The sequence below is a fragment of the Struthio camelus genome, chromosome W, assembly GCF_040807025.1.
Source record: "Struthio camelus isolate bStrCam1 chromosome W, bStrCam1.hap1, whole genome shotgun sequence".
NCBI classification, from domain to species: domain Eukaryota; kingdom Metazoa; phylum Chordata; class Aves; order Struthioniformes; family Struthionidae; genus Struthio; species Struthio camelus.
Window position 1 is genome coordinate 56,055,322 of NC_090981.1, and position 19,135 is coordinate 56,074,456.

General features: G+C 37.9%; 1 protein-coding gene across 4 annotated transcripts in view; it reads left to right on the forward strand.

Annotated features, from left to right (window-relative positions):
* The window catches only part of LOC138060826 (prolactin receptor-like), a 148,501-nt gene extending 131,622 nt beyond the window's left edge, over positions 1-16,879 (forward strand). For 2 of the 4 annotated variants that reach the window (XM_068924696.1, XM_068924695.1), the window contains 12 exons: positions 708-821; positions 1,798-1,930; positions 3,962-4,131; positions 4,940-5,106; positions 6,645-6,786; positions 8,249-8,381; positions 9,607-9,776; positions 11,068-11,237; positions 12,167-12,311; positions 13,137-13,236; positions 14,213-14,282; positions 14,931-16,879. In XM_068924696.1, the coding sequence (XP_068780797.1) occupies positions 708-821; positions 1,798-1,930; positions 3,962-4,131; positions 4,940-5,106; positions 6,645-6,786; positions 8,249-8,381; positions 9,607-9,776; positions 11,068-11,237; positions 12,167-12,311; positions 13,137-13,236; positions 14,213-14,282; positions 14,931-15,962 (2,546 nt within the window). In that variant the 3' untranslated portion in view covers positions 15,963-16,879. The remainder of the gene's footprint in view (positions 1-707; positions 822-1,797; positions 1,931-3,961; positions 4,132-4,939; positions 5,107-6,644; positions 6,787-8,248; positions 8,382-9,606; positions 9,777-11,067; positions 11,238-12,166; positions 12,312-13,136; positions 13,237-14,212; positions 14,283-14,930) is intronic. The other 2 variants (XM_068924697.1, XM_068924698.1) reach the window with 2 other exon arrangements.
* Positions 16,880-19,135: the final 2,256 nt, after the last annotated feature.

A 19,135-nucleotide genomic window follows, 5' to 3' on the forward strand; every position in this document is an offset into this window, starting at 1 on the left:
AAGGAAGGGGCGTTAATTGCATCCCATGGGGCGTTTTCGCCTGACTAGTTAAACTGTGAAGTTACGTTGCGTCTTCCCTGGTTTCTTTTCTCTGATCTCCGCTTTTCTTGCTTTACTGCAAAAATTAAAAACGTTGATCGCACGCGCGCTGAACGCACGGGGAGAGTAGCGCTCTTCAGCTGAGGTGATGTGCGTTCGCCGTTTCCGGTCCTGTGTATTCAGAAGTCATGAGGGTGGCTCACAAATCATAAATATTTAAATAAATTGTGGATTTCTATTTGCCTTCTGCTTCCAGAAGCTTTAGAGTTCACATACGTTATGTTCTTCTTTGTATCAACAGCGCAAAAGTGCATTTTTTATTATTAAAAGGCTGATTTCTCCAGTAGGTTCATAAGCTAGGAAGTTAGAGTTTAAAGAAAAGCACGCAGTGTCCCAAGATGCCCCATAAATTTGCAAGATTTGTTAATGCTGTGAAACTTTAATCCCCAAAGGTAACAGATGGTTACAGGACCTTGAGGAAGACCTGCTTAACCACCCTCGGAGTAAGTTTTGCTACTTGTGAAGCAGGGATAGCGCTCTTGCCCCACCTTTTTGAGAAATTACAAGACTCAATTTGCTGCAATTCAAAAAAGACTTTGATCAAGCCAATGATACATACTGTATGTTAAGCATCGTCATTAACTGTTTCATGATGGCGTATTTTTCAGAGAGCCATTGCTCTACTGTTCCCCCCTGGGGAGAAGCAGACAACATGAAGCAGAAATTGATATCATCAGTTCAAATTATGTTGTTACTTTCTCTGACCGCAGCGTGTCTGTCTGGTAAGTAAAATACTTCACAAGACATTTGTTTTCCTTAAAACATTTTCTTTAGGAAAGTCTGAGGCTTTACCCAATGTGTCCTGACCATCACTGCAGCCTGTACAAGTTTAAATTACTATTTTTTTTTAAATAAACTTCTGTATGGAGATTTTGAAAATGGCTTGACTCCTCTTTTCTTTTCACAGTATTAATTTAATGATAATGTGGTGGTGCTGATGAAAGGCACTCACTCCATCCCTGTCGCCTTCTTGGGAATTAGCATCATATGAATAGTAACACTATTAGAGATATGGTACAGAATTTTATTGAAGTAAAGTTAAGCTTAGGGTGAAAAGCCACGTGCCTTTCGTGTCAAAATGTATGTAATTTATAGTCTGTGTTCTAAGCAGTTAATGACAAGTGGTCTTAAGTATACTGGGATTATTAGGCAATATGCAAATAATTAAATGAATACATTCAGGTTGCTGATGCACAGAATACTCCATCCAGCCCATTGAAACTTTCTTCTTCTAATTTTTATTACTTGTAATTTACCCCAAATATGAGGTATTTTCAGAGTTGTGCAAATAATGGAATTTCCGTTCTACTGAAAAACTGAAGGTGAAATTTAGCTCTAAGATGACCTGAAGTTAAGTGTTTTGAAAATATAAGGAAAAAACAAGCAGTCATGTATTTACTTACAAGATTTTTAATTTAATTTAAAGATTACTGAATTTACTACTGAGTTGAAAGTTCATTCAAAAAATAATAATAAAAAAAATGTTACTAGTCATTTTAAAAGCTTGAAATAAAACACGTTTACTTCTGTGAAATTTCTGACCATTTTCTAGGCAGATTTATTTACCAAATTCAGTCCATAATTTCAAATAATTTTATTTTCCTCAAAAATAGATTTCTTGTCAAATTTACCATTTGGAAAAAAAAAAAAACTTTGTCCAACTCTAATATAACTAGCTGGATTTCTGCACTTCCCTAGGTCAATCATATCCTGGAAAACCTAAGATACTAAGATGTCGTTCTCTAGAAAAGGAAACCTTTTCTTGTTGGTGGAAGCCTGGTTCAGACGGAGGACTTCCTACCAATTACACCCTGTTCTACAGCAAGGACAGGTAAAAAGAATAATTATTCTGTAAGTTATCAAGTGATGAGTATGACCGAGCGAGGGAATGATCACACTCATTTATGAAATCCATTTTTATGGATGTTAAACCTCATGATGCCATGTTAAACCATGATGCCCATGTTAAACCTCAGATACCCTAAAAGGGCTGTGTGAAATGAATGGTTTTCCCTTGGTGAAAGAAATGTGACTACTACAAGTACTACACTTTCAAACAGATTGTTCGTAATGAAACGTATCTATCTATCTGAGCTAAAATTTCCCTGCTCTAAACACATACTGGGAAAGATGCAGTTTCTCCATCTTATGAGGCATACAGTTTTTATCTAGTGGCATGGGGTGATCAGGGTGCAGCAAGGGCCAGCTGCGACCTACAGGAAGGGAGACAGGTGCCCTGGGAGCTCCCCGTGGCCGCAGGACAGGGCCTTGCAGCCGAGGCCTGTCCCACCGCCCTGCCAGGGAGCTTTTCCATTACCACGCACAGCAAGCCCATGGCTGGAGAAACTAGAGGCAGAACAATCTTTGCTTCCCCTCCTAGATTTGTAGCTGACCTAGTGGTTCGCAAAATGGAGTAAGATCAGATGTGAGTATCGCATCTCAGAGTTACTGTTTCCATAGATCTGTAACTCCCTCATCCTGTTTAAGGAAAAAAGCTCTATCTGTTGAGGTACTGTGCTTAATCTGTGCTTCTTTGCATAACTGGCCTTTCTTCTTGAAAAAGGAGGTCTCAGAACAGGGCCAAGTCAGCAGGGAAGCTCAGAGATTACACTTCTTTGAATAAATCCGGTGAGGTTCAGGGTAGATAAGGTAAAGCCTCAGACTTCCCTGCTTAAATTAAATAAACTTTGAATTTTTCAGTATTAAGTGATTGGGAAAGATGCAGCTTGTAATGAAGGTACCACAGTCAACAGTGGTCTGACATAGATCATGCTTCCTTATCTATAGTAGGCACATCTGCAGAGCTTTTATTTTATGAAAATTGAAATGTTTCAATCTCAATCAGAATAAAACTTTTTGTAAGCATTTTAAGTCATACTTTTCACAGCCCAAAATAGTCCTGCTCTCTGAGTAGATGCTTGTTAGTTTTTATTTATTCTGCTGAACACCAGACATTGCCAGGCATTCCAGATATGGGGCCATAACTTCCAGACAGTTTTGTCCTGGTTCACAAAGCGAAGATGGGAGTAAGGCCCCAAAGGAGCCTCAAATACAAGATCTACAGATGAGGATTGTATCCAACAGAAATGAAATAAGAAGGGTAGCTAAGAGACCTTGTTATTAGTGGCGCACAGAGCATAAAAATGGACGAATGTCCCTGAACCATCTCAGCTGGTGCTTTGGGTTTATGCCCATGATAGGCTCCAAGTATATCACTCAGTTCAGCTTCTTTTGAGTACAAAACAATCCCTCTCCTAAAAAAGCCCCAACCTCATATAAAGGTAATAGGTAAGAGACCATGAATTAATCAAAAAAAAAAAAAAATTGATGAGACAGTTGTGGTGATGATCATATTAAAAAGTAGATAAGTCAACATCTCACTGAAAAAACACTCCACTGCCATAGGGCCATCAAGTTACTTTCCAGTGAAAATAAGTAAAGAATGTATTTAGCAACCTTCCTTCTTTAGGCAGAGTGAATGTGCTTAGTTTGCCTTTTAACTTGCTTTTAAACATTTTTTAAAATTGCCTTGTACTGCATCTGAAAGTTTCTCTTTCCATTCTTTTGTTAACATATGTTATTTTTTGTTAACATATTCCTATAGAAAACACAGTTAACATATTCCTAACAGAAGAGCAGCAAACAGCTTTTCACCTGAACAATTGCAGTAAAAATAGCTTACGGTTCAATAAAGCATTTATGCTAATACCGTTTGACACTCACTGAAATGTTTCCCAGAGATGGGATTATACACATGTTTAAAGTTAAACATTTTAAAGTACTTTGCCTAAGCCATTACTAAAAAATTATCTGCTTTGCTTCATTTCCTGAACTTTTAACTTATAAAATTATTTTATTTCAGTGAAGAAAAAATCTATGAATGTCCAGACTACCGAACATCAGGTCCCAATTCTTGCTTCTTTGATAAAAAACACACCAATCCCCGGACAACATATAATATCACTGTAATGGCAACGAATGAAATTGGACGTAACAGCTCAGATCCTCAGTATGTGGATGTGACTTGCATAGGTAAAAAAGGAAGAATGAAATGGAAAACAAACTAGTTGGGGATATATCTGTTTTTCAATCCCAGAACCACTAATGGTGAAAGATTTCTTTCCTCATTATGTGAAACTTGTTATGGAGGAGTAATTATCTACAGATAATTTAAAATATGTATCTGTAATTTATGTGAAAAGTACATTTTAAATTAATCAGTTATATATTTTATTGTCATTTAAATTTTGGCTGAAAAATAAGCTCCAATTATTAGTTATCTCCAGTGTTTCCATTATGACACTTTTGCAGGTTCCTAGCAGTACAGATTATAAAACTTTCAAATTAGGTCAAGCTACCTGACCACCCTAGACAAAATTTTCCAAACGTAAACATCTTTCTGGCTGCTGGCATTGCAATCTTTGGAGAATAAAAATAACTGCCAAAGCACTGTGCGTTATTTCCATAATGTTTCTTATTCCTAACTCCATTCTGCTTTCTGCATAAACATATTCTATGCATTGTAATGATAAAGGTAGTCATTCTTTTTAGCTATGAAACATCTGACAGCTTCATTTTCTAAAAGTGGCCTAATAAAAACGTGACTTGTATTCCTTAGACTGACAAGCTCAGAGTAAACTCTAAAATTTGCTGATAGTCTAGTAAATCAGTACCAGTTAAACACTACTAAGGAGAAAGGGAAAGAAGGCTATTGTACTGTTCCCTTACAGGAATGCAGAACGATCTGAAATTAATGTGATTGATTAACTACAAAGCCATAAAGGAAGTACCTTTTCTAAGAGAAATTAAAATATTAATAGTAAACTTTTCATTTATACAGTTCAGCCAGATTCTCCTGAGGACCTCTCTCTAGAAACAAATACATCTGCCGGTGTAACATACCTTTGCGCAAAATGGTCTCCACCTCCATTAGCTGATATCAGCTCTAATTGGCATGTATATCACTATGAGTTACGACTAAAACCTGTGGAAGAGGAAGAGTGGGAGGTAAGGAAACAAAAATGTTTCTTGCATAAATTCTCTTTTAAGTTAGTTCTCTTGTCTGAATTTAGTTTACTGGTGTTATACACATCAGAGTTTCTAAGAGGACAGCAAAATTAACAGAACCAAATCTCTTTAAGGAAAGAAGAGCGCTTTAGTGGTTTGTAGTGACAGTGAAATGCCAGGTGTTTGCATAACTGTCCTCAGAATGTCATACGCTGAAAGAAAAACCTGTTCAGCTCACTGATAGAGTTGTAATTGTAATTGTTATCATCAGTTTGTCTCTTGCTGAGTGTCACAGTGAAAAACCACTCAGTTCACATAGTTTAAACCAAATCAGGGTTAAAGCAGTTTATTGATTCATTAATAGCATGTAATTAATAAACCATATATTGCTCTAGGTAATTAATGAACAGCGAACTAAACAGTCACAATCAGTATCAGCAATGCAACAGATTAACCACAATACTAGACGCTAACCAAACGTTAATAAACATCTACAAGCGTCTAAACACCTTTCTATAACTGATCTCGGGGAGATGTGTTCACATAAACAACCCCTATTCTGGGAGCGCAAGTTCCCCTCCTCTGTGGGAGACACGGCGGCTGTAACTTAATGTGAACCCCTGCCACTCCCTACAATTTGCTAAACCACACACCAGTGCGAAAGCACCCCACAGGGTCACATACGCACACCTAAGGCATGCGGAGCACAGTTAGGCGCAGCGTCGGACAGGGAGGCTGCTCTCTCTGGCATAGGTGGAGGTCATGGTGCTAACAGAGCAACTTCTGGTAGCATCAAACCAGCTTTCAGCTGCTTCTGTTCCCTTTCCAAAATTCCTCCCACTTTTACAAATTGTCATGTTTCTTTAATAGTGCTTTGCAGGCTGACTCTTCTTCTTTCAAAAGTTTCTCGGTCATTCCCTAGTTACTGTTTAACTAGGGCTGATACTCATCATCCTCTTTTGCATGGTCAGTTGGGGCAAACCCCCCCTGTCAGAAACCTCCTGTCAGAAGACTATTTACATTCATGTTCCCAGCTGTTGTCATTTTGCCAGAAGTGAGCCACAGTACTCTCACAGCTGAGATACTAGAATAAAATATCATTCATATTCACATAGCCTCAATGCTACCTAAATTGCTGGTGCCTAATCAGTGGAGAAAGCTATGTGGTTTTAGACGTCTGAAGAGTATTTACGGAACTTAATAGTAAACCCTAAAACCGGCCACTAGGAAGCATCACACAGAGGGAATATCTGTGAATTAGACTACCTATAGTGTTCCTTGCATCATGGACTTGATGGAATACGGGTTATGGGAAGTCTAAAATAAATTATGCGTTATAAAGTACCAGAATCTCAGTGTCAATAAAGTATTTCCGTTAAGTCAGACACTACCTTTACCTCTTCGTGATTAGCACTTTATAAAATCTCTGACCAAAACCCTTCAGAAGTCAGTGACAGGAGGCTGTGATGTGCCTCTATGATATATTCATTAAAATGCCCCAATTCTTTATTATTTCTACAGTCTGTTTTCTTTTCCAGACAATATCTGTTGGAGTCCAGACACAGTACAAGGTGATGAGGTTAAATGCTGGGTTGAAGTATGGCGTTCAGGTCCGCTGCATGCCAGACTGTGGAGAATGGAGTGAATGGAGCTCAGAAAGGCAAATTCAGATCCCTAGTGGTGAGTGAATGATTGCTGTTCTGTTAATTTTGTATAAATTCTAACTAGTTTAGTGTTGTGAAAGGTGCCTAAATGGCAGCCCTTAGAACTAGATTCCTCACTCAGATACTGCATGGTGCTGGAGAAACAGCGTCAGGGCAACTTACCATTTTTTGGGTGTAATTGCATATTTAGTCCTGTTGATCCACTCAGTCCTTGGCCTCTTTGCTGAAACTGGCTATAACGAACAGGCTGGGATTTACTAGGAAGTCACTTCTGATGCTGACATGCCTGCACAGCTTTTTGGTCCTGTCCCTCCATTTAAAAATCTTGATTTCATCTGTAAGATATCAGATAATGGCACTTGTATAAGAGTCATTCATTTGTTCATTGGCAACTGAACTGAAGTCACCACCATGTCAAACAGGGCATACCATGCAGCCACTATCTCATGGGAATAATAATCTGTGTTCTGTTGATTTCGAGTGAACACGTTAAATAAGGGTTACCTTGTATCTTGTTATCAGATACTGCCGTCAGGCTTTCTCAAATCTTCTTCTTCTATCATTAATTGTATTATTCATTATTTGACATGGAGGTTGCTGACATACTGTTAACAGAAAAAATACTTAAATGTCCCATTTTCAGATCTGCCTTAGGCAATTAGAAGTTTGGAAAAATCAATGGTGCTCCTAAATAGTGGAAAATATATATTATTAATGTAGTAAGACAATATTTTGTCACAAATGCGCATCTGCAACAGTTTCAGTCACATCAGAGTTTTGACCAGCATCATCCTCATCAAAACTTAAGTGCTTTCTTTCCTCTACCGTATTCTAAATGCTTTGCTTGAGTCTATAATATCATCAGGAATCCAAATCGGTAATAAGAAGTTGCTTGACAGCAATCAGGCAAGTAGCCTAGGTACTGAGCGTAATGTTACTGTGAAAGGAAATATGAGAACTTCATTTTTGTATCTTAGGAGTCAGCTCAGCGTCATCAGGTACCACCAAAGCAGTTGCTGGCAAGGACATAAACACATGGACAAACACTTACTTTCCTCTTCATTTTTTTCCTTAAAAGTCAAAACAAGCAACAGCATACTTTTGAAATAATGAGAAGCATCTTGAAATACATTTTTAAAGGAAAAATGGTTTATGTAGAAGATAGATTGAATAGCAGAGTATATTTTAAGTTGCTTTATAGAACCTGCTGTGACAGTATGTGAGCATCCCATATCAGCTTTGTGAGGCAAAGAGCCACAGATGGGAAGCTGGAACATAGTCCCTCGGCATAGTTGCAGTGGAAAAGGATTTTGAATCCAGGTCAGAGTAGGAGGCTGCTGCCCTAAACACTGAACTGTCCTTCCTTTCCTGTGCTAATACTGAAGAACATTTGTTTATTTCCCTGTGCTCCAGTTGACAATGTTTTATAAATTCAGGGTTTAAACTTGCTAATTATTTAATTTCTATATTGCTTGCAGGACAGTCACCTCCTGAAAAGCCTACAATAATAAAATGTCGTTCTCCAGAAAAGGAAACCTTTACTTGCTGGTGGAAACCTGGTTCAGATGGAGGGCATCCTACTAACTATACTTTGCTCTACAGCAAAGAAGGGTAATAAGATGTGCATAATTATTCAATGTTTTATCAGGAGGACCTGGAAAATCAAGCTTAATTGGCTTTGCATTTAGGAGATGCCTTTTTCCACTTGCTTCTTCATCACAGACAATTATCAGAGAAGAGAGAATAGCTTCAGGATTTTGTGCAAGCGACATTTGTTGGAATAGCAACAACATATTTAAGGTTGAAATGGGATCTCTTTTTATTGTCAAGTTTTTCAAACTGCCATTAATTCTTCTGGTTTGGATAGACTTCCTTGAAAGTTGCCATGACACAGCAACCATGTAATAGTGTTTGCGATACAAGTATACAGTCATGTAGCTCCTTGGCTACAGAGCCCCAGACAAGGCTTTTCAAAATGACCAGATGTTAAAATTTTCATCTTCTGATAATGCTTTTTTGCACAGGTATTCATAGGCCATGAAGGCTTCACTGCCTCTGCGGCAATCTAGTGCCTCGAACTTAAGTCAAGTGCCAAATACTTATTTTTAAGCAGAAGTCAATATTTTGGGGGATCGCATGAAGTGAACTGGTTTTGGTTCATCCCAGCACTGCTCTGCCTTGGACTGACCTAACTGGATGCTGAGCTGTAGAAAAGGTAGACCCTGGTCTGTGGAAAAAGACAGACACTGGTCCAGCCAGCTGGAGCAGAGTGTGAGGCCCACACCCATACCTTTCTGTTCTGTTATTCTGCTTCTCAGAGGAACCTGGAAACAAGTATAACATGCTCAACAGGTGCAAATTAGGTGGAAAATAGATTTTTTTTGAGGAAAAGATGATGAAAAACCAAAATAGACCACAAGCCTATGATATGGGCAGAATTACCATAAGCTTGAAATGAGCACTGGAAATACTCAGTTTTTAATAGATGAGTTAGAAGACCTTGGCAATCACTTTCTGCTTGCTCTTTGGACTACATAAGGACTATGCAGTGGAGAACAGCATTTGGAAAAGTAAGAGTTGCATTTTACTAGCCTACTGCTGCATCTACAGCAGCTTAAACACTCCGGACCTTGTAGTTTTTATTTTGGGGCAATAATGGTTACTACAATCTCTGGAATTGCCCAGTGACTCTTCAATCTGAAATCAGTTTTCTAATGTTTTTCACATTGCCCAGCACAGAGAATCTGATCCAGCCCTAAGTAATGCTGAACAACTAGTAATCAAAGTCAGATGTTGTACTACATGTATCCTAATCTCTGTGATTCTTTCATTTCAGAGAGGAACAAATTTATGAATGTCCAGATTACAGAACTGCAGGCCCCAATTCCTGCTACTTTGATAAAAAACACACCTCTTTCTGGACTATATACAATATTACTGTAAGGGCAACTAACAAAATGGGAAGTAACAGCTCTGATCCTCATTATGTGGATGTGACTTACATAGGTAAGAGATAAATGAAGTTTTTAAAGCGGAACCCAACTAATTCAAATTTATGAGTTTTGACACCCAGAATTTTAATTGCAGCTCTTCTTATATTTACTATTATATCCAAGTTAAAAACATATAAGAACAAATAAGACCTCATCTGCCGTAATGATAAATCAATATTTATCCTTTTAGCATTTTATTTTCAAAGGAAGCCTAAAAATGCTAAAAGCTTCAAAACTGCATTTAGATAACCACATAATGGTTTTGCATATTTCTTTCAGTCAAGAAACATCATCTGCCTAAAATCCTTTTCCACTGTACTAGCAACTGAAATCAAATTGATCTTTTAACTAATAATACTTAAATTTGATTACCTAAAAGTACTTACCTGAAATTTGCTTTTCCCTGAGACCCAAAAGGCACTGAATCAGTGCTCTTTATAGAGCAGTCTATTGATAGTCTCTTTTCTCATACTTTTTCCACAGAGTGACCGGGCAAGTATTTAGTTTTTTTCTAAGGGAAAGGAACATTATTACTGATTACCAGTTTGTTACCAATGGTGTGTCTACAGGGAGCCTAGTAATTGAAAAAGTGCTCCTGGAGAAAGGGCTTAACATTTTACCTCCATGTCGTGACTACTTACTTGCTGAAGCTTCACATAAGACAGCAGAAAAGAATACATGCACTATATCCAGGTACTTTAGTACTCTGAACTGAGGTAGCTGCAGCCCTGACTGTAGCTGAAAGCTGAGTTCCGTTTTATTTTATTTTTGAAGTATAGATGGGGCTTTAATATTGCTGTTGTATTTTATTTTTAAATATACCCTATGCATGTAGGGATTATGTTGGTGAATTTTCTGAACCAACAAGATGAGGGAAAAGGTTTTATCAGCTAAATCTGTATTTTCAGCATTCCTAAATGTATATGCCAGCTTTGGTAACATTATGATATAACACAACTTTCATAACACAGCAGTAAAGATGTTAACTTTGTTTCTGTTAACTTTGAAACCTAGTTGTAGGGAAGAGCAACAATAAATGATATTGATAGAAAAAATAATTTCTGATTATAAACAATTAATGCAAATCTCAAAATGGACTCAACTTATTTACTGTTCTTCAGTCCCTTCAGATTTATAAATCCATGCTACTTTATCAGGAAATTCTTGATTCCTGTATCCCAGCACCAGTTCTATGTTACTAGACACCCTGGAGGTGGCAACTTGCCACTCGTACCATTTTATACCTCTTAAGGTGCAAGGAGAAGTCTTGCAGACTCTTAGTGTCAATTCTCTTATTTTAACAGTACAGCCAGATCCTCCTGTGAACGTAACTCTAGAATTAAAAAGGCCAGTCAATAGAAAACCATATCTGGTCTTGACATGGTTTCCACCCCCACTGGCTGATGTCAGATCTGGATGGCTTACCCTTGAGTATGAGTTGCGACTAAAGCCTGAAGAAGGAGAGGAATGGGAGGTAAGAAAATTGCAAATTTTTGCTAGATGATGTATTCTGATCAGTCAGATTTTGTCAGCTCGGTTCCATGCCTGAATGTATTGAGGCAGGCGCATATAACAGTTCAGCCTTTTTCAAAAGCTATGCTTGTATGATCTATGGCTTTCTACTGAGAAGACTGTGCTATCTCAGATGCTGTTAGAGGCACTAAAGCCTCTAGAAGGCACTAGGAGGCACTAAAATATTTGTTTTTAATTATGACAATTCTATATTAATCACACTGGCATATAGTTTACTTTGTTAGTTCTCATCTAGTCAGTGGGGTTTTTTTTTGATAATCTTTTCTCAACTACAAGCACTTCTTAGGTAACAGAAAGCTCAATAATAGCATGTAAAATGATTGACATTTGTACAAAGAACCAAAGACAGTTGTCCTGGCCACATATTAATAGCTGTCTATGCCCAGGATGTACAGCTCAAATATTTTAACTGGGTGGCAAAATTAGAGACTCTAGCTATTGGCATTTGGCTGCATCCCTTTCTTGTCTGCTGCAATAATTCCTAGCCATCTCTGTACCTCCTCCTTCCTTCCCACTGCCACTGCAATTCCCAGCACCCTGGTCATTGGACCCCTTCTCCTCCTCTCACCATTGTATTCCCACCACTACTGCAGTTCCTCTCACTTGTCGCATGCTCGTGATGTGTTGTTATACTAGTGTCATTTGCACAATATAACAGGGCTAGATATCATTCGCTACTGCATTATGTTAGAATGCTGACCAACAGAAATAAAATAGAAGTACCATTACTCTGTGCCCGTATAACAATCCTTATGAAGCTGTCCAGATCCATCCTATATTCCCAACTTGGTTATCAAGACTTTAAATTAGCTATGATTAGCAAAATGTCTTAATTGTTTATGGATTTTATGATTTTTAATTCATTTCCAGACTATTTTTGTTGGACAGCAAACACAATATAAAATGTTTAGTTTAAATCCAGGAAAGAAGTACATTATACAGATTCACTGCAAACCAGACCACCATGGATCATGGAGTGAATGGAGCTCAGAAAAGTATATTCAAATCCCCAGTGGTGAGTGGCCAAGCATCCTTTCAATAACTGTGTAACAATGAAGTTCATGTGGTACTTTTGTTACCTGTCCAGAGCAGCCATGAAGATTGACATCCCATAGTTTCCATAGCACAGGTGAGAACATCATTGCTAAGATAACTGAATTCTCAGCTTCCTTGAACCATACTAAGTTAGCTCTCCCCTTCATTACTTTTAGGAGTTAAGAAGGTGGATCAATTTCCTTACCTATTTAAACCCTGTCCTTTCTCTTTATTGCCTCATCTGTTCTCACAATGGTAGTTTTTAATACTTAGGATACTGGCAACTACATTAAAAGTACTACATAGACAGCAAGTAGTCGTTACCTTCAGACTAACAACTCTTGATTACAGTCTATCTGGAAGGAATTCAAAATGAACACCTGAATGTAAAAAGCATGATGTTACAATAGAAATCCTTAAAACCATCTAGTCGTAGATCATTTTACCTACTGTTTAATTGATCATATGATATGTGTTTGATAATGAAAAGACTATAGTATTGGCATAAGCAGATTTGAACCCAATTGCTATAACTGACCAAGACAAAATTTCCCTCTTCCTGCATTTTTATGTCATTTTTCCCAGATATAGTTTATTTCCTGCACAATGCCATTAATAAAAAGCATATGAATCATGAGATGTTACTAGGGTTACAGAGATCAATCTATGCTAGGAATGGCTGCTAGATTCAATACCAAATTTGGCAGTTCAGACCTATTTTTAAAATAAAAGCCATTGAGACTTTTTTGCATACTGACTGTGTAAATTAGGCATGTGTCCTTAAATAATTCTGGTTGTTTCCCAGACTTTAGAGTAAAAGATATGATTGTGTGGATCATCGTGGGTGTCTTATCATCTCTCATATGTTTAATCATGAGCTGGACAATGTTTTTAAAAGGGTACAGGTAAGTCAGCAATTTCATGATAGTATAGAGTTGAAAATGTCAGCAAACTTGCTAAAACACGCTTTTAACATTTGATTTAATTTCCTATAGTTTTTGTGTTGTTTTACCAACTATAAATTACAGGAATTTGACTTCAAATTTGCAACTGCTGAAGAGCTATCTCCGTTCTTTTGGGAAACCAGCATAAAAACAAAAGGCTAAATTCTCAGTTGGTAAAGACACATCTCTGTTAGGTCTGAGCATCCTGTTTAGTCCTGTAAGCACTCAGCAAACATTATCATCTGGAGTATTGCTACTTCTTTAGAAAACAACCTTTTGCTTTTAGCCTGGTTTCCTAAGGGAAACAAGGTTCGCACTGTGAGATTGTCTTTCTGCCCACCTGTCTGTCAATTCCCCAAATAATTTATTAAATCATTGACTAATTTCAGTCAAATCTGAAAGAGGAAGATGTCTCAAAGTTTATTACTTTTGCACAAGTTTAGCAAAAATTACTGGATGAGTAAAGGAGAGAGAGAGAAACTGCTGAAGCAAAAGCCAGCCAAAGTCATTCATCATAAATCCGGTTTAGTTTCGGTCAGCTGACAGTCAAGCATGTCTGTAGAGGCCTGCTAGTCCTCCTGCACTGTGCCCTAGACAGCTATGTCCTGACCAGTGAGGAAGTTACAGTGGTTTCAGAAGATTGGAGGTTAAAGGGAAAAGAACGGTAGAAGTATATTAGCAGTGTTACTTTTCTAGTTTAATAATAATGACTTCTGTGCTGTTCTCTTTCTTCTAAATACATGTAAGGATAACTTACAAACTATACCTGGCTCTGTAAATTACCTGGCTTGAGAAGGTAGACAGGAAAGAGGTCCAGTAGGGAGGTATCAGATACAGAGTAGTAGTTGAAAATTCAGTCACATTCAGGGAAAATGGGAGAACAAATAGAGAGATAAGGCCTGCCTTTTACATTGTGTGTTTGTTCTGCTTCTTTTAGAATGATAGCTTTTATCCTACCACCAGTTCCAGGACCAAAGATAAAAGGCATAGATACACATCTGTTAGAGGTGAGTACCCCGATAACAACAAAAGAATTCACCATTACATACTCTTCCAAATTCTGTACTAGCAAAATCAATTACCATAATTAAGTACAAGGTAACTTTAATTAATTTAACCAATGTTAAAAATAAGTAAAACTTGCAGTGTGATGTTGTGGAGCATATAGGCAAGGCAGAGTCTTTAAACTAGTGCCTTGCGCTACTGATAGGAGGGGGGTTGAGAACAGGGTTTTGCACAACAGTTGTTCCCTGGGACACCACAAGAGCTAATGCCTATGTGATCTTCCTAATAGTTCTTACAGAGAAGCTCTCCACAGTCCCTTGTGTCGTGCTGAGGAGACAGGACATGGCTAGCCTATCGTTCTCCTCCATGCCCTTCTTGCCAAACCCATGAGACCCTTTTCTGCCTTGGAGCTCCCTGGTCCTCACATTCAGAAACATGAATTCTGGGATTTTGTCTCCCCAATGAGAGAACTCAGGGAAAGTTCCTCCACTATTTTCTCCAGCAGTAGAGATTCAGTTTAAGTCTAATGATACAAGTATTTAAGTAATTGCATGTTAATTGTGTAGATTGTTCACAGTTGTTCTAGTCATATGTGAACCTTAAGGTTAGCAGTGAACAAAATATCAATGTCATATTTATTATGCCCTTAGACAGGGAAGTCTGAAGAATTATTGAGTGCTCTTGGTTGCCATGGTTTCCCTCCAACATCAGACTGCGAGGAACTACTGATAGAATATCTGGAGGTGGAGGACAGCGAGGATCAGCAACTCATGCCAAGTCATGACAATGGTCATCCCAGTAAAAACACAAAAATGACATCGAAGGAAAGAGACAGTGACTCAGGACGAGGGAGCTGTGATAGCCCTTCTCTGCTTTCTGAGAAGCGCAGGGAGTCTCGCACCCTTCCATCAATACTTCCAACACAAGATGTAAGAGATGTTCATGAAAATAATGCAAGAAAAAAGAGCTGGGAAACTCAGCGTGTGGCCTCTTCAGAAGAGAAAGTACTACCTTGTAACACTCCAGGTACAAAATCATCCACATGGCCTCCAACTCAGTTACCTAATATTCAGCCTTCTACATTTGCCTATCACAGTACTGCAGATGCACATAAGATAACACTAAGTACCACAAATGTAAATGTTGCACCAGTTTTGGTGGGAAATGAAGAAAAGCATCAGTCACGATATTCTACCACTGAAACTCTCTGTGAAGAAAACATGGACAAGCAAGGAGAGATGGAGAATATGCATTCCAAAAATGACCAAAGCACAATACAGGTCAAGCAGAACAGACCCAATGAAAAGTCATCGTTTTTGAACCCTAAACTAATGGATTATGTAGAAGTTCACAAAGTCAGACAGGATGAGGAGCCAGCAGTATTACTGAAACATAAAGAAAATAGTGGAAAAATTGAAAAATACACAGTTTCAGGAACTAGCAAAGAATATACAAAGGTCTCAACAGTTGTGGACCACAATATTCTAGTTTTAATGCCAGATTCAAGAGTCCAGCACACGCCTGTGTCTCAAGAACCTGCAAAGGAAATGTCTCAGAACCTTCAGCAAGGTCAAGTTGAGAAAAACATGAGCTACTGTCTGACAGCTCCAAATGAGTGCAAAAGAGAGGCTAGTGGATCAGAATACATGGACCCATCTTCCTTTATGCCCTCCTTTAAATAGCTGAAAGTTTGATTATTCTTCATCAGGTAACGTTACAGAATGAGTTAAATATAATCAATATAATAAAGCTAAGCTCTGTGGCTTAAGATTATGCTACTACATCATAATTGTAGCTTACACCTTTTCTTAGCTGACAAGTATGTGATTTACATATTGATTTTGTTAATAGTTGTGTACAGTAAAAGAAAAACACACAGCAAAGAGTTCCTTTAAAAAACCTAGCCTCCTATGTGTATTACAGAGTGAATAAAATAAACTGTGGGTTGATGTAATGATAATCATGGAAGTAAACCTTAGATCATTAACACGGGTTTCTGACAGAGGGAAATGAGGAAATGGATTTTATGTGCCATGAAAAACTATATTGTAAACAAATTATTCAACTTCTGAGATCTTCTGTTATTTGATTAAACCTAGGGGAATAGTTCTGATTAAACAAAGATGAAAATTGTTATGGGTCAGACAGTATACCATGGTTGTCAGTTCCTAACAAGAGCAGTTCATAAAACCACATAAATCACTACAAAATAACATTCTGATTTACAATGTTTTTTTCTCACTAGATTCTGACACTAGATTGTTTTCTTTATATATTTTTCTCAATCCTAAAAAAGGAGCTCTTCTATATGAAAAAATCATATATAAAAGAAAATATATTCAAGTAATTGCAGTAAAATAACAAATCCTTCTAAATATATTTTTGTTTTGTTTCAGTGTGACAGATAACTTTACATCCCATTCATATCCTACTCCAATCAAACCAAACATTAAAAAAAGCAAGACACTATTTGATATACTGCCTTACTGTATATAATATGCAATTCTACTTTAGCACAAGCCCATAGATTTAACAATGTATTTTTAAAGGCTATTTTTCTATTATAAAAAAAGCAAAATAAAACTTTTTTTAATTTCCCAATGCTATTTAGCTACTTAACAACTCTTCTGTTTCCTTCTCCTGTGACAGAAGTAATGAGTAAGGCTGCCATTTCTATATGAAACATAAAATTGAACTTTATAGTAATTAAGAATGTGAAGTAATTTTTAATGTATATTTCTAATATATTGCAGATATATTACTATTTGAATTGTAAATTATTTATTCCACATGTTTTTTACCAGCTGTTAGTACAAAAATATAATAGAATCCAGGGTTGGAGAGCACAGGATCTTTCCCACAGAACTTGTAGCCTGATGCCACTTCTGAATGGAATGGTGTTCTCCAGCATCCTAAGACAACATCTGGGCTTTTCTTTGAGCCTGAAAGGGAAGTTTGAAGTCAGATTTTTCAAACTGAACTCGCCAAAATGAATATCAGAATGCAGCCTCAAAAGTCAGATATATGAGGCATAAAGTCAGAGTCAGTGCTCTGCCAAAATGGTGATGGGAATGAAAAAGGGAGCCCATGTACTCGGGTTGGACAGCTGCCCCCGAACAGCAGTGGGAACAGTAAGGATTCCTCTTACCGCTTGTGACTGAAGGCAGAATCAAAATGATAGTTAGCAATGGTTGTGAGTTTTCCGTGGTCCTTCCTTCTTCAAAGAAAACTCCACGAAGGCATGACCAAGTGATGATTCATTAAAACTGGGCCAGACACATTGCCAATACCATCCAAGGAAAGCTGGAAACGTAAGGGAAGGGAAATTGTATTGGGCATGTGATGGAAAGTGTATTTACCATAGATGAGCTCTCTTCTCTTTCTTTTCCTTCCTAAACAGCTTCACATTTCTCCAACTTTTTATGGTTATATGCACTGAGCCAGCCTTACTGCATATCAGGTAACCTGCTGCAGAGCCAGTCAAAACAGACTCAGATTTTGAAAGTCCCAGAAGGCCACATCTAATTTGCTATATAGGTTTCTCACGTTTTATCTTCATGCCATGGAACTGCCAAGTACAGATCAGTCCAGCTGTCTGGCCCTTTCACTGGCAGGACTTTTTAGAATTTAACTCATTTTCTGCGTGTATATAAACATATGTGTTAATATATATGGTAACATTCACTTCAGGAATCAAATTAAGAGTCTGTGGCCTTGCTACAGGCAATATGTTGCCCACTTCTAGAGGGCAATCAGAGCAGTCTGGATGCTCTGCTGAGTGTACAGGGAGAGAGCTTAGATTCTTAATTCAGCCACTCAGTTTAAACACCTGAAGACATTAATTGGCTACTCTCCAATGTTAAGCCCAGCTTAACATTTTGCTTAGTTAAAGGTAACAGGACAATGTTATTGTAGCATTTGTAATATATCTTCTAGATTTTTCTAGAGGTGCTAAAATACTGCAAAGAAAACTAACAAGTTATCGGTCAAAATTGGAAAGTTTTGCAGGGCAGCCATTTGTGTGTGTACATGTGGTAACCTGATAATATACTGTCTGATTCTTTCTGACAGTACTTCATTTACAGTTTGGTTTTCTGACTGAATCTGGTAGACCTGGTTCGGATCAGACACATTCCTTTCATTACACAGATAGCCATATCTGAGCCAAGCAGTTGTTTTCAGCTCCTGACAATGTCCATGAAGACATGCTGCTGCGGGCCGTTCGTGTCCCTCTGGTGATGCACAGAGGCAGTAGAATCTTGCCAACCTACAACCTCAAGATTTTCCTTATGCAGTGGATGTCTTAGGTTAATATACAGGCAGCTAGTACAGATGTTACAAACCAAAGAAAGCACCAGGTAAGGTGTCAGCAGCAGACTGTTGCTGTCATACTGGTTACTTTGGACCAGAGGCAGCCAGGCACAATTTTTAGCAGATGTGAAATGTACGATTATCCTGCCTAACTTTAGGTATCTATAGGTGTACCAGGTTTCTAAGTTTTTATTGTAGACAGTGGAGCCTAGAGCATGATTCATCTGACTAAATTCAAGCGTCTACTTTAGAAGAGATGACTCACACTCTAGTCTCCGTTGACTGTATTTAAAGTTTGTCTCTCCTAGCTTGCTCTAATCAGGGGCTGACTCTCTAGCCCAAGAATCAGAATTTCAATCTTGTTTACTCAAACATCTTCTGTGTTGACATTGGTTACGTGAAAGAACATGGGTTGTATTAATATTGTGGAGTACGTCCAATTGTGTTTCAGCCTTTGGGTCCCAGGAACATTGTTTACTTTAAAACCTTGGGTTCGTAAAACAAAAAAAGATCAGAGTTTCCAAAGACCTGTAGTTTATATGCT